We start from the raw sequence: 12,960 nt of genomic DNA, 5'->3' as shown, positions 1-12,960 counted from the left end.
GCTTAAAAAAGTCTCAGTGGAAAAGACCAGTGTATGAGAGACATGAGCCAACTTGCAACACAATAAAACCTTTCGTAAAAGCATCTTCATTCCAGGACCAAATCTATTTATGTTTGGAAGTAGACAAATAATTTCTAAATAAGGTACAAGTAGATAATTTAGTTTTTGAGCTATTAAGAAACCTTAAAGATCATCTACTATCTATAGCTTTACGGGCATGGAAAATTAGGCCCAGAGAGGTTAAATAATTTGCCCTAGACGCACAGATATTTAGTGGCAGAAACTGGCCTTCTTGCCACACTTTTCATCACAGAGAAAAAGAAAACTCTTACCTTTGGGTCAATCTCAGCCAGAACATCACTGAGAACTTGTAATAGTTGCATTGGCTCCAGGGAATCAAATGTGATTAAGTTATAGTTCTTCCTAAAAGGCTCCTTATTGAGATTGTCCACGATGAATTTGATTTGATCACTCATAATTAGGTCTTATAATTTATACTAAAGAGTAAAAATACAGAAAAAAATTCCTCAATATTGGTAACAAAAGTTCTGTATTAACAAAATACAGTCAACAGAAAGTCAGTATTAAGTTCATAGGAAGTAGGCATGGGAAGTATTCTACATGGCATATAAAATGCTGTGAAGGGGTTATTTTGTTGAAAGACAAAGAGTATGCAGACTTTATTAGGAATGCTACAGTACATACTGTTAATATTTAGTGACGTGTTTTGGTATATGCATCTGATAGCAATCATCTGAATTAACATTGAATTAATGTGGACAAATGAATACAAAATCCACCGACATTAACATTTCTCCCACTCAGCTTCACAATTTCTACCTAGAGGTAAAAACTTGTTAGCCTGTAAACATGCTTCTAATATATATATTTTTTTAATTAGCAGCCCACATTAATCCAAATTACCAATTTCTCTGGAAAATCAGATCTGGCAACTTTGGACCCACTAGGTACATGGCCACAACCACCTGAAGCTGGGTAGAGGCTGCAAGCTTCAGCCTTGAGGGTGCGCTCTTTGGTTTTATTTTGTTTCCTCCACCAGGTACTCTTCACACATTGATGCATCAACTCTGCCACCCTTGAGTAATTAAGGCCTTCATTTCCTTTGCCTTCAATAGTTCCAGTCTCTGCCTCTCCCATTCCAAATCATTTTGTAGGCATCTCATTGCCTACAAAATAAAGTCCAAACTTCTTGGATTTTGAGACCCTTTAAGAACTAGCTCAATTTACAGTTTCTCAATATTATTTCCAATTGTTACCTTACACCCTTTCAAACTTCAGCTGACTGAAATAAGCACTGCTCCCTAAATAGCTTTTCCGTCTCTGCCTTCAGTTAATGCTGTTTTTTCTGCCTAGGACTGTTCTCCCTTTCCCCCGTCTCCAGAGGTGCAAATCCTAACCATGTTTCAAGCCCTGTCCTCCAAATCCAAGTTCCTCTAGGAGACCTTTCTCAAGCTATCCCCCAGTTCTGCATCAGAATAGCAGCATTTGCCCTCCAAGCTGACCACTTTATCTGCACTGCTCTCCTGGAGTTACTTTTCTGTTTTGTACTAGTTACTTACCGACAGTTTCTCTTCTCTACTAAACTGTAAATTCCATGAGGACATATCTGTCCCTAATTCTATCTCTGAATATCCACTGCATCTAAAACAGTGACTTCTTCCACTAGACTGAATTTGTTCACAGGCCCAAGGCCAGAAAATAAGCATAAGCCTAAACAGAGTGGCAGTGAGGAAGATCATAACTTTTAAAAAAATTGATTACCTGATTATTTAACTGCTGAAACAGTTTAAACAAGGCTATTAGTGTTTCTTGCACACAGATATCACTTGTTGAGTATGGGAAAAAGTGGTAGAAATTTGCAGACAGGCAATTTTTTAGAGTAGCTATTTTTAAAAATGAATTAAAAAATGAACTACTAAAAAAAGAAATAAAGAGGGCTTCCCTGGTGGCGCAGTGGTTGAGAGTCCGCCTGCCGATGCAGGGGACACGGGTTCGTGCCTCGGTCCAGGAGGATCCCACATGCCGCGGAGCGGCTGGGCCCGTGAGCCGTGGCCGCTGGGGCTGCGCGTCCGGAGTCTGTGCTCCGCAACGGGGGAGGCCACGGCAATGGGAGGCCCGCGTACCGCAAAAAAAAAAAAAGAGAGAAATAAATACTTCAGTGCTCTCTAATAGCTCCTAACCATGAAATGAAGAGATGCTATTTTATTTAAGACATTCATTGGAGCTGCATGCACCTTGCTCTGAAATAGGTTTTTTAAAGTGGGTGGGTGGAGCTAGATACCTAACATTGAAATGTAAAAATATTTTCATTTCCTCATAAGTATGATAAAATTATGAGTAAATGATTATTTTTGAAAAATAAGCCAAAAGATGGTAGAAAAGATAACCAATGTGGCTTAAAATTTTGAGGTTTCCTCCATACTGTTTCCTTTAAGCTATAAAAGGAAAACTTTATATAAATGAAATAAAAATCCACACTGGAGATGCAAATTTTCCACTGTTGAAAGTATTTTAAGTATAAGTCCACGTCACAACCTTCACACACAGATATATTGATTTTTAACTCTTTAGAAATTATATACATGTAGAAATTACACATACACAAAATGTAACATATACACACAGATGTATATTCTTTTTTCCCTTCCCAAAACCAGAATACTTGGACAAACAAGTAAAACGTTCCCAGGAGACAAAGATGTACTGAACAGGTAGGTTGTCTGTGCCCAGTGGGCTCTGCGATCTAAAATTAGCAAAAGCAATCACTCTCCCTCTTCCAAAGGAAAGTCGCCACACTAATTCACAAGCACTCACCCACATAAGAACCCGAGAGGGTGGGGGAGAAGAACTGAAACCAGGACATGCGTTTATCTGGCACAACTCGGCACAGAAACGACGCTGCCCTGGTCCCAGGCTGGCACGCACGCTGGACCAGCAGCCTCCCAAGATTCCCCAAAATAGTATCTCCCCCACCCCCTCACGCCCCGGGGCTCGCGAGAGCGGACAGAGGACCCCACGTCAGACCCAGGCACCTCGCGAGGGCTGCTCTGGGCTCCCCTGCGGTTCATCCCGCGGGAGAGCCGCCCGGATCACTGCGAGGCACCACAGGGGCCGACCCCCGATGTTGGGGTTGAACTGCTGCTACCCCTCCGTTCTCGAGGTGCTGCACTGGGAAGGGGAAGGAGTTCTCTCCTACTTAGGGGTTTGGGGGAGCTTCCGACCGCGGCTTGGCGAAGTTACCTCAAATTCTCCTCACGAAACCACTTCCCCCCCCGGAGGCATCCGGGCTCTAGTGAGTTCCTAGAGACGAGCTCCTTGGCAACGGTTGCTAGGCCGTGGACACATCACTTCCGGGGGCGGGAGGTTCGGCGCGTTTCCGCGAGGCCCCGGGCGCGCGCTCTGTGGCCAAGGCCCTGGAGGCGAAAGGCGGAGGGAGGGGGGCCCACCTGCAAACTGGGTTCACAGGCTCTGAGCCACTGCGGACAGCTTAGAGAGTTGGGGGTTGTTACCGTGGCAATAAACTTTCCCAAGCGTCCTGCAGTTTGCAGTTTACGAAACACTCTCTTCGTTTTTCACCCATGTTAATTTAAATTCGTATGCTCTTTCCTCCTTCCCTCCTTCCTGCTTTCCTTCCCTCCTTCCTTCACCAAACATCGGTGATGACATCTTCGAGGCAGGGCCAGTGGGATTTGGGTTGAGAAAGCATTTGGCCTGGACTTCAAATTTAGATTTTTGACATAAGTATCTCCAAATTAGGTTACACGTAGGAACAATTGTAGTCTCTTCTGTGAATTGTAGATTAACAGAAGGCACATTCATCATAGAGATGTCAGCTTCTTTGTCACATTATTGGGCCACATAGCCCGTACTGGGAATTAATTTTTTTCATCCAGAGTTTCTTTAATATTCTGAGAGCCTAAAAAAAAAGGAAATGGCCTAAGGCTCTCTTTGGCTTCTGAGAGTCTATTTTTAGGCACCTGCAGAAATGAATATAGTTCTTACATTTTCATGCGGTTCACGTTCTACGAGGTAGGCGTGGGGGGCGGAGATCTTCATGTCTAGATCACAGAGGAGGCCAGGAAGACTGGAGCCGAGAGAATCCCGGGACTGCACTAACTGGCTTCAGGGGAGAGTTTAATTGATGAATGGTATTTTGAACTGCCCCTATTAGGGTGGAAACCACTGTACTCCGTGATGTCAGCTGGCAATGGAGAAATGAGAAGAAAAAAAAATGAAATTCCTCACACCCTGAAAACTTAGTTGCCTGCTCAAACATCTTGGAAGAAACCAACTACAGATTTAGCATCAGACTTACAAAATAAAGCAAGACAAAACAAAAAAAATTCCATATTAGGCATCTCCTGTAGGCCCTGCTCCTTGCTGGCTGCTGGGGATGCAGTGGAAGGCAGGGAATTACCTGGCCCCTGTCCTCACGGAGCTGACAGTCTATGCAAGAAGAGAGACAATTGAACAGGCAACACCAATATAACTATGACAAATGCTATAAAGAAGGACCCAATGATGGGAGAGTCCAGATGAAGGGTCACAAGTTTATTTGGAGCTGAAGGGATTGTACTGTTAGGAGAGGTTCCATCGGACAATGTGACGTTTAAGGGTTAGTAAAAATTAGCCAAACAAGAAAGGGGAGAGTTTTTTGGGCAGAGGGAACAAAACATTCCAAGATGGGTACATTGCTGGCTGCAGGGTGCTTGGAGAGAAACTAAGACAGGTCCCAGCTCACAGATGCTCAAGACTAGTTGGAGGAGGCAACACTTAAAACCTTGAAAAATTAAATAACTCTGAGAGAAACAATAAAAGATGCAAACAAGGGATTATATAATTACTTGATCCTATTGGGTGTGTTATGTTAGGAGATTCTCCTGGCTCCCTGGATTTGGGTATTGGATTGCCATTGTATGGCCTCACTTGAGATTTCTTTTCCTCATCTCTAAAATGTGGCTATAATAATACGAGGATTACATGAGTTGATATGGGTTTAGCGATTAGAACAGTGCCCGATACTGGAAGAGCTAAGGACATTTTACCTTTTTTGTCCCCTTTTTTAAAAAAATGAGATGGTTAGATTTGCTCCTTCTATAGTCTAAAGATGTCAGCTATACAAAGGTAAGAGTGGCTTTTCTAGTAGTTTTTAGTTCCTCCTCTGCCTGTTGCTGCTATTACAGTTACAAGAACGTGTCAATTCAAGTAAGCAATGGAATCTACTCTTTGCACTCAAACTTGATTTTGTGCTTAATGTGATTGCTCTGGAACACAGGAAAGAATTGGAAGCCAGTCTGCATGCTTCCTGGGATCCATATACTGAGAAGCTTATATTCCAACCTGAAGCAAAGAAGAGAGACATTGAGCAGCCTTGCACATGTTGGGTCCCTGCCTATCTATCAGACCCACACACAGACCAAAGGAAGACTTGTAACCACCCCTTGATTCATTTAAGATAAAAAGATTCATTGAGGTATCCAAGAAGAGCAACAATTTCACAACAGTGGAGGCATTGCTGAGTACATCCCAAGTTTAGCCACACACACGAAGGCTTTTTTTTCCTTAGATGCTTTACTGAGTCTTCCTTGTAAACCCCCAAAGCTGCCTCTTGGCTGAACTATAGTTGACACTTTTAACAGGTGAAGGGAAGTCTCAGTCATGTGAGACAGCCTCTCTGAAAGATTCCCACTCCTACCCTGACTCTTTTTTTAATACCTTATTAAGATATAATCCACATACATACAATCCACCCATTTAAAATATACAATTCAGTTGCTTTTAGCATCTTTACAGAGTTGTGCAACCATTACCACTATCTAATCCAAGAACATTTCGTTACCCCAAAAAGAAACCCCATTCCCTTTAGCCATCCTCTCCCAGTTTGCTTAATGTGATTAAGCAAACCCACCATCACTTCTCAGCGCCTGGCAACCATTAATCTGCTTTCCTTCTTTATGGACTTGCCTTTTCTGGACATTTCATATAAATGGAATCATAAAATATGTGGCTCTTTGTGTCTGGCTTCTTTCACTTAGTTGTAATATTTTCAAGGTTCATCCAAGTTGTAGCACATATCAGTACTTCATTCCACTTTATGGTAGAATAATATTTCATTGTATGGATTTTTGTTCATTTATCTATTAATAGACATTTGGATTGTTTCCACTTTGGGGCTATAAAAAACAGCGCTGCTATGAACATTCATGTACATAACTCCACTGTCTCATGGATAAAGCACTTCCATTAGCTAAGTCAGGTAAGCAGGGTATGCACATCAGGGACATGGGTAAATGGAGGGGTGGCCTTTCTTGGATTTGTCTTTTCCTTTCAATTCTTGTTAATTTTGGCTTCTTGGGTGCTCATGGTTGCAGACTATGGGACCTAAGATATGGATTCTTTAGCAGTTTTTGGTTGTAAAATCAGACTGTTGTTGAAACCTACTCTACCCTTGCTACCAAAGCACTAAAATTCCCAATCTGCTTCTCAGCAAAAACCCTCTGATAAGAAAATGCTGTTATTTGGTATTATCCTTTAAATGTTCACCAGCCACCAGTGGAGGAGAAGGTGGGGAGGAGTGCAGAGGAGATGAGAGAGAAACTGGAAGCTGCCCCTTCTAGCTCCCTTATTTAACCTTGTAGATACTGCAAAGACCATCCACAGTTGTGAACCTCTGCTCTGGTTATTCAGAGGGGAAAAAAAAATCACTCCTGGTCAAGTTTATTTTCAAGACTGAGTTTAGTACTAGATAAAAAAATAAGGAGAATGGTCATTATTTCATGTAATTGTAAAGTCCAAGGAAATCATTACCTTCAGATATGGCTTGATCCAGGGGCTCAGTGATGTCATCTTAACTTTCTTTCTCCCTCCATCTTTCTGTCTCTCATCCCCACTTTTCTCTGAATGGGCTGTTAGGAGCAAGAGGCTTACATTCTTCAAGCATAGCATCCTCAATAAAAGTAGAATCTTTGCTTCAATAGTTCCAGCAATTTCCCAGTGCAAATTCTCATTGGTCTGAAATGTGTCAGATCATTCTTGAATCAATTGTTATGACTCTGCTGGACACAGTAATTGATTGGGTAAGGGTGGTTTCCCAAAAGAAAGGGCTGGATTTTCTTACCAGAGGTAGAGACACTGTGCAAACAAGAACAACAGATGTCCCGTTCAGGTGGTCAGGGAAGGTGGTTAAATCTCAAAAGTTGGGTAAGCAAAACCAGAAATGAGTCTGCTTATTGTGGAGAGTTTGTGTGTTAGTGCGAGCCTTCTCCCTGATTTCGTTCCAACAAATTATCTTTCTTCAATGCAGACTTCCATCATGGGCCAAATGAGGTCTTGGGATAACAGCAGACCTTCCAGATCCCTGTAAAAATCTGAGGATGCCATGAACTTAATGTCTCCAGCCCCTTCTCATTTCAGAACTTTCAAACAAGAACTTTCCTGTGCAGAGTACAGGGAAGCGAAGCCAATTTTCTGTTTTTGGTATTAAATTTAGACCTTTCATCCTGACCATGAGATATTTCTGGATTCTGCATGAGTATTCAGCGAATGCCAGTGTTCAAGATGCTATCCCATCTGGGGCTACTCTGCACACTGCCCACTTTATCTCATTCTTTTAAAACTGGGAAAAATGACCCAGACATAGGAACAAATTCAGAAGTAGGTTATTCCATTATCCATTAATTGTCATTTAATGCCTTTGCCATCTAGGTTATTTGGAGATGAAAGAAATTAAATTTAAACCGAAACCTGAATTGAGCTTTGCAGAGGCCCTAAATTGTCTCTGCTCTGGCGATTTAATCTTCTGGGTATGTTTAGCAGCAGAATGTGCTTTCCTAAAATGCTAAAAGGTAAATAATATGTGAAAAGTTAAACTGAATGGATGGGATTCCAGAGGTCTTATTGAATGCATGCCTGGTACTACATTTTTGTCAAATGGTTTTTTAAAATGGATTTTGTGAGATTAATGGGTAACGTAGAGGAGCCAAAATAATATGCAATTCATATTAGTTCTTTGGTTATAATTATGGGTTGAAATATAGAATGCACCTAACATTCTTACTGTGCTCAAATAATAATTATAGCATCACTTATTGAGCGCTTACTGTATGTCAGGGACTTTGTTAAATAATTCACGTATGTGTCAGAATTTATTAAAATGCTAATTTATGTGTGTACTCCTTCTGTTTCCCCTCCTCTTGAAGCAATTTGCATTGCCTTGAGTTTTACAGGCTGAAATTAGAAACAGTACTTATGCCTTTTGTAAAGGTCTGAAGTCTTTAGAGGAGCTTATACTGGTTGTCCTCAAGGGGGGAGTGGAGAGGAAAGTTCCTATTAGAGTAAGAAGAGAGTAAAGAGATGCTAAGAAGATTAGGAAAGGATCACAGGTGGTAAGTTTGGGGCAGCTCTTGAGGAGGCCACACCATCAGTCCGGTGGCTTCCAGTGTGGCCCAAGCTTTCCTTGTCCCAGGTCTGACATGGAAGCATCAATGCCATTGGACCTAAAAGGACCAGGCAGCCTGGGATGATGGGTGGGTGACCAAGCAATCACCACGATGGGCCATCAGCAGAAGACTGCAAGTGATTCTCTGAGGCCTTGTCACTGCAAAAGAACCCAGAGACTTGCAGCTCCCAGGAAGTGTGTGAGGGAGAGATGCTCAGTAATGACTGGATGGGGGCTCAGAGTTGGATTTCAGTTGATTATAAAATAATATACTTCCTCTAGCAAATCTGAGTTGTGAACTAAAATGGGTGACCTCTGCATCAGTCAGCTTCCTGGCAGGATAAAGATGGCACATTCTGGACAACTGATGAGAGCTTAATAAAGGACTATGTATAAAGGTGTGGGCGGGGTTTAGGGAAACCAACAAGGGTCCAGCAACAAAGGCAGCTATTGCATCCCTAAACCTGAAGCAGCCAGAGAAGGGAACAGGCACCAGAAGCCCAACACAGCAGCTGTATGGAAAAGGTTACCCAACAGGAGCCTTTAGATACAGCCAGTCTTGAACTCACTCTCCTTCCACGCTCTGATCTCCTGCCTGGCCTCCCCTTGGCTAAACCCAACAGGGAACCAAAGGAGCAGGCAACCCCTTGAAGACCATCCATGCAGACTGGCCTCCCAAGGGAGAAAATGGCAGAGTGGGGATCTGGAGGGGCAGATGGACTGAATTATAAATTGAATTATACAGTCAAAATGATGGGCAGGAAGGCCCTGTGAGGCCACCCAAGCCACCGCCGCATCTCTAACCTTCCCTGGTTCTCCAGCTGAAGGTCTAGGCATCGGTGGAGTTAGGTCTAATTCTATTTCTGCACACTGCCCACACCCACGTCATCTCATTTAATCTTCACAATAGGTCTGCAAGGACAGTATTGCTTTTTCCATTTTGTAATTAAGGAAACTGAGTCCTGGAGAGTTAATAGAGGGCCCAAGGTCACATAGCCAGCAGCTGCCTGAGCCAAGATTCACACACAGGTCTCCCTGATCCCAAAGCCATTTACACCGACCCACTAAACTGTCTCAAAACTGGCTCAGCGGAGTCTGGAAGGAGGATCATAAATCAGGCCGCTGAGGCAAAGTGATTTTGTGTGTGAGGCAGAGGGATTTTCTATGTGTGAGGGCCAGGGTTAACATGCTATCTGGCTTTCTCTGCCTACAAGGGCTTTGCCAAGGAAACTCTTTTCTTTCCCAGGTAGGGCTAGTGGTTTGAAATCCAAGCGCTTACCCTGGAATCAAAGAGGGAGAAGATGGAGAGAAAACACTTGGCTGATGATGGGGAAAGTGTATTTTCATTTCAGATGCCTTTCAAGTTCTTTTTTTTCCAGCTGAGTGTTGGTGTATTTATAGAATTCAGGGGGAGTATTTAAGGGTAACCAGCAGTGGAGCTGCATTTTGGGACATCAGGAAGCTCAGAATCATGCAGGAAAATGTTGATGGGGTGGGACAAGAAAAGGCCAGGAGCAGCAGGGCACAAATCTTCTTCTTCATGTTGTCAAGACCTTTTCTCCCTTCTGGGATGATGACGTCAAATCAAGGTCTATAAGAGTGCTATAGATGGAATATAGAATCAAAATGACGGGCAAACGGATGGAAGGCTGAACAATTTGTGGTATAAACATACGGCAGAATATTATTCAGCTATAAAAAGAAATGAAGTATGAATACATGTTGCAACAGGGATGAACCTTGAAAACACCTTAAGTGAAAGAAGCCAGACACAAAAGGCCACATATTGTATGATTCCATTTATATGAAATATCTAGAAAAGCCAAGTCCATAGGACAGAATGCAAGCTGGTGATTGCCAGGGGCTGGGGCGGTGGTGGGGGTGGGAGAATGTGGAGCAAAGGCTTCATGGGTATGGGATTTTCTTTGAGGACGATGGAAACCTGGAAATAGACAGAGGTAGTGGTTGCACAATACTGTGAATGTACCAAATGCCACTGAATTTTCCCTTTAAAAAGGTTAATTTTATGTTATGTGAATCTCACCTCAATTTTTAAAAAAAATGATGGGCAGTCAGGCCCTTAGGAGGTCACCTCAAGTCTTCCAAGCTGTGTTTGATCCCTATGGTTGAAGTCCCAGGAGCTGCATGGTATAAGGTCTGATTTCATTCTAGGTTTCCCTTCTCTCTCTACTCCTCTGACCACTGGTTTCCATTCAGTTGCTCAGACAAAACAAACCCATCCCAGCCTCAAGATCTTTGCACTGCTGTTCCTTCTGCCTGGCCGTTCTTTCCCCAGATCTTCACCAGCCTGGCTCTGCCTCCTCAGCCAGGTCACAGTTCAAATGTTAGTTTCTCATCTAACATCTGAGGAGGTCAGGAGGTCTTTCCTGACGCTGTTACTTAAAGTAATACACCCACCAGTCATTCTCCATCATTGTGCTCTGCAGACTGTCTGTTATAGCCCATTAGTGGGTACTGAAATCAGTTTAATCATTAAATCAGTTTAATGTAAATCATGATTAACATTTTTAAAAACTGAAATTAAGTGGAATAGAAAATATCACACAGAATAAGGGTAAATATTTCTTTGACAGAAATATTTTTGCTGCATTCAAATCACTCCAAATTTATTGGCTTAAAAACAATACCTTTTGGGACTTCCCTTGTGGTACAGTGGTTAAGAATCTGCCTGGCAAAGCAGGGGACACAGGTTCGAGTTCTGGAATGGGAAGATCCCACATGCTGCGGAGCAGCTAAGCCCGTGCACCACAACTACTGAGCCTGCACTCTAGAGCCCACAAGCCACAGCTACCAAGCCTGCGTGCCACAGCTACTGAAGCCCATTCTCTGCAACAAGTGAAGCCACCTCCCACCTCAATGAGAAGCCCGCACACCACAACGAAGAGTAGCCCCCATTGGCCACAACTAGAGAAAGCCCACGCGCAGCAATGAAAACCCAATGCAGCCTAAATAAATAAATAAATATTTTTAGAAAAAACACTTTCCCCCCACAAGTCTGTGGATGAGCTCAGCTGGGCAGTTCTTCTGCTCCATGTGGTATCTCCTGGGTCATCATGTGACTAAGTTAGGCGGGGAGCTTGTCTGGGGCTGGAACATCCAAGATGGCTTCCCTCCTTTCTGGGGCCTCAGTGCTGGCTGCCATTTCTCCCTCGTGTGGACTCTCTCTTTCTCCTTGTGGTGTTTCATCACTCAGTGGTCTAACCTGAGCTTCTTTACATGGCAGCTGGGTACTAACGGCATAAAAGTGAAAGCCACCAGGCCTCTTAAAGCTGAGGCCCAGAACAAGTACAGTGATCATTTCCATTGGTCAAAGCAAGTCATAAGACCCTCTCGGGTGCAGAGTCCTAACCACTGGACTGCCAGGGAATTCCCTAGACTCTACCTATTGACTGGGGAGTGGCATGTGCATACCAGGAATGATGCTTGCCAAACTGCTGGCAGATATCTTCACAGACAATCTACCACAACTGTTCTGTGAAAGTTTCATTTCAGCTTAATGAACACACATGGGTGTTCACTGGGTCACACAATAAGCATATTTCTTACTGTGAATCACCGTCAAAAGGTTTAAAAGACACACTTCTTCCACATCCCATTTTTAATATCTTCCATAGCACTTAGTACACTCAGAACTTAATTTACTTTATTATATCACCCCCATGAGAATATAAGCTCTCTGAGGGCTTGTCTGTCTTGTTCACTGCTATATCCCCAGCACCTATCAGGGCCTGGCACCTAATTGGTGCTTAATAAACATCTGTTGTTGTTGAATAGGTAGTAAGAGTTATTATTAGGTGCTGAGCACTTAAAAGAATTATCTCATTTAATTCGTTTAACACATTTGAGCTCCTACTGTGTGCTGGTGAGACAACAGTGAACAAAGCAGACAATAATTGCTGTCACAGAGTTTACATTAGACTAAGATACTAGAATAGTATTGAGTAGATTTGTTGACGTTATTTTGACAGATAAGGAAACTGAGAGTCAGAGGACTCAGTCAATTTACCCAAGGTCACATAGCTAATAATTTCACCCTGATACCTGGCTCTTCTCTACCCTGCCGCAGAGGCTGGGCTTTGCCCAGAGATGGGCCTAAGTGGTTACTGCTCTCAATTCCTGCAACTGCTCCTCTGAAGGATCAGACATCTTTCTGGGAATCAGGCACAAGGTAGTGGGAAGAGGAGAGTCCCATGACCTCAGGGTCCCTGCCTTCCCCACTCCCTGCCCCCCCTCCACTCCGTGATGACGTCTCACACCTGGGGTGTTGCAGATTTGAGCCACAGGTCTCAGTCACCCCCGACTGTCTTATCGGCATGTGACATCCCCAAGTGGCTGGGGCCTGCAGGCCTGGCAAAGAATGCAGCCCGAACAAAAATAAACCTGCCACATTCTTTGGCAGCCCCCTGCCCCTTCCCGCTCTCCAGCCATCCATCCTCACAGCAGAGTCTGCCAGCGAAGGCTGAGAGAGGGAGAGCAGGGTG

The 12,960-nt window shown here is 43.4% G+C and overlaps 1 protein-coding gene across 1 annotated transcript in view; it reads right to left on the bottom strand.

Annotated features, from left to right (window-relative positions):
- Positions 1-4,288, bottom strand: part of IFT81 (intraflagellar transport 81) — an 85,979-nt gene extending 81,691 nt beyond the window's left edge. Inside the window, exons 1-2 of the mRNA XM_022597811.2 lie at positions 3,262-4,288; positions 333-497 (exon numbers count right to left, since the gene is read on the bottom strand). Coding sequence (XP_022453519.1) covers positions 333-476 — 144 coding nt within the window. The 5' untranslated portion in view covers positions 477-497; positions 3,262-4,288. The remainder of the gene's footprint in view (positions 1-332; positions 498-3,261) is intronic.
- Positions 4,289-12,960: the final 8,672 nt, after the last annotated feature.

Source organism: Delphinapterus leucas, chromosome 14, assembly GCF_059928025.1.
Source record: "Delphinapterus leucas isolate spDelLeu-1000000601 "Yukka" chromosome 14, BTC_Dleu_Yukka2, whole genome shotgun sequence".
In the NCBI taxonomy this organism is placed as follows: Eukaryota; Metazoa; Chordata; class Mammalia; order Artiodactyla; family Monodontidae; genus Delphinapterus; species Delphinapterus leucas.
This window is presented reverse-complemented; position numbering and strand designations above follow the sequence as displayed.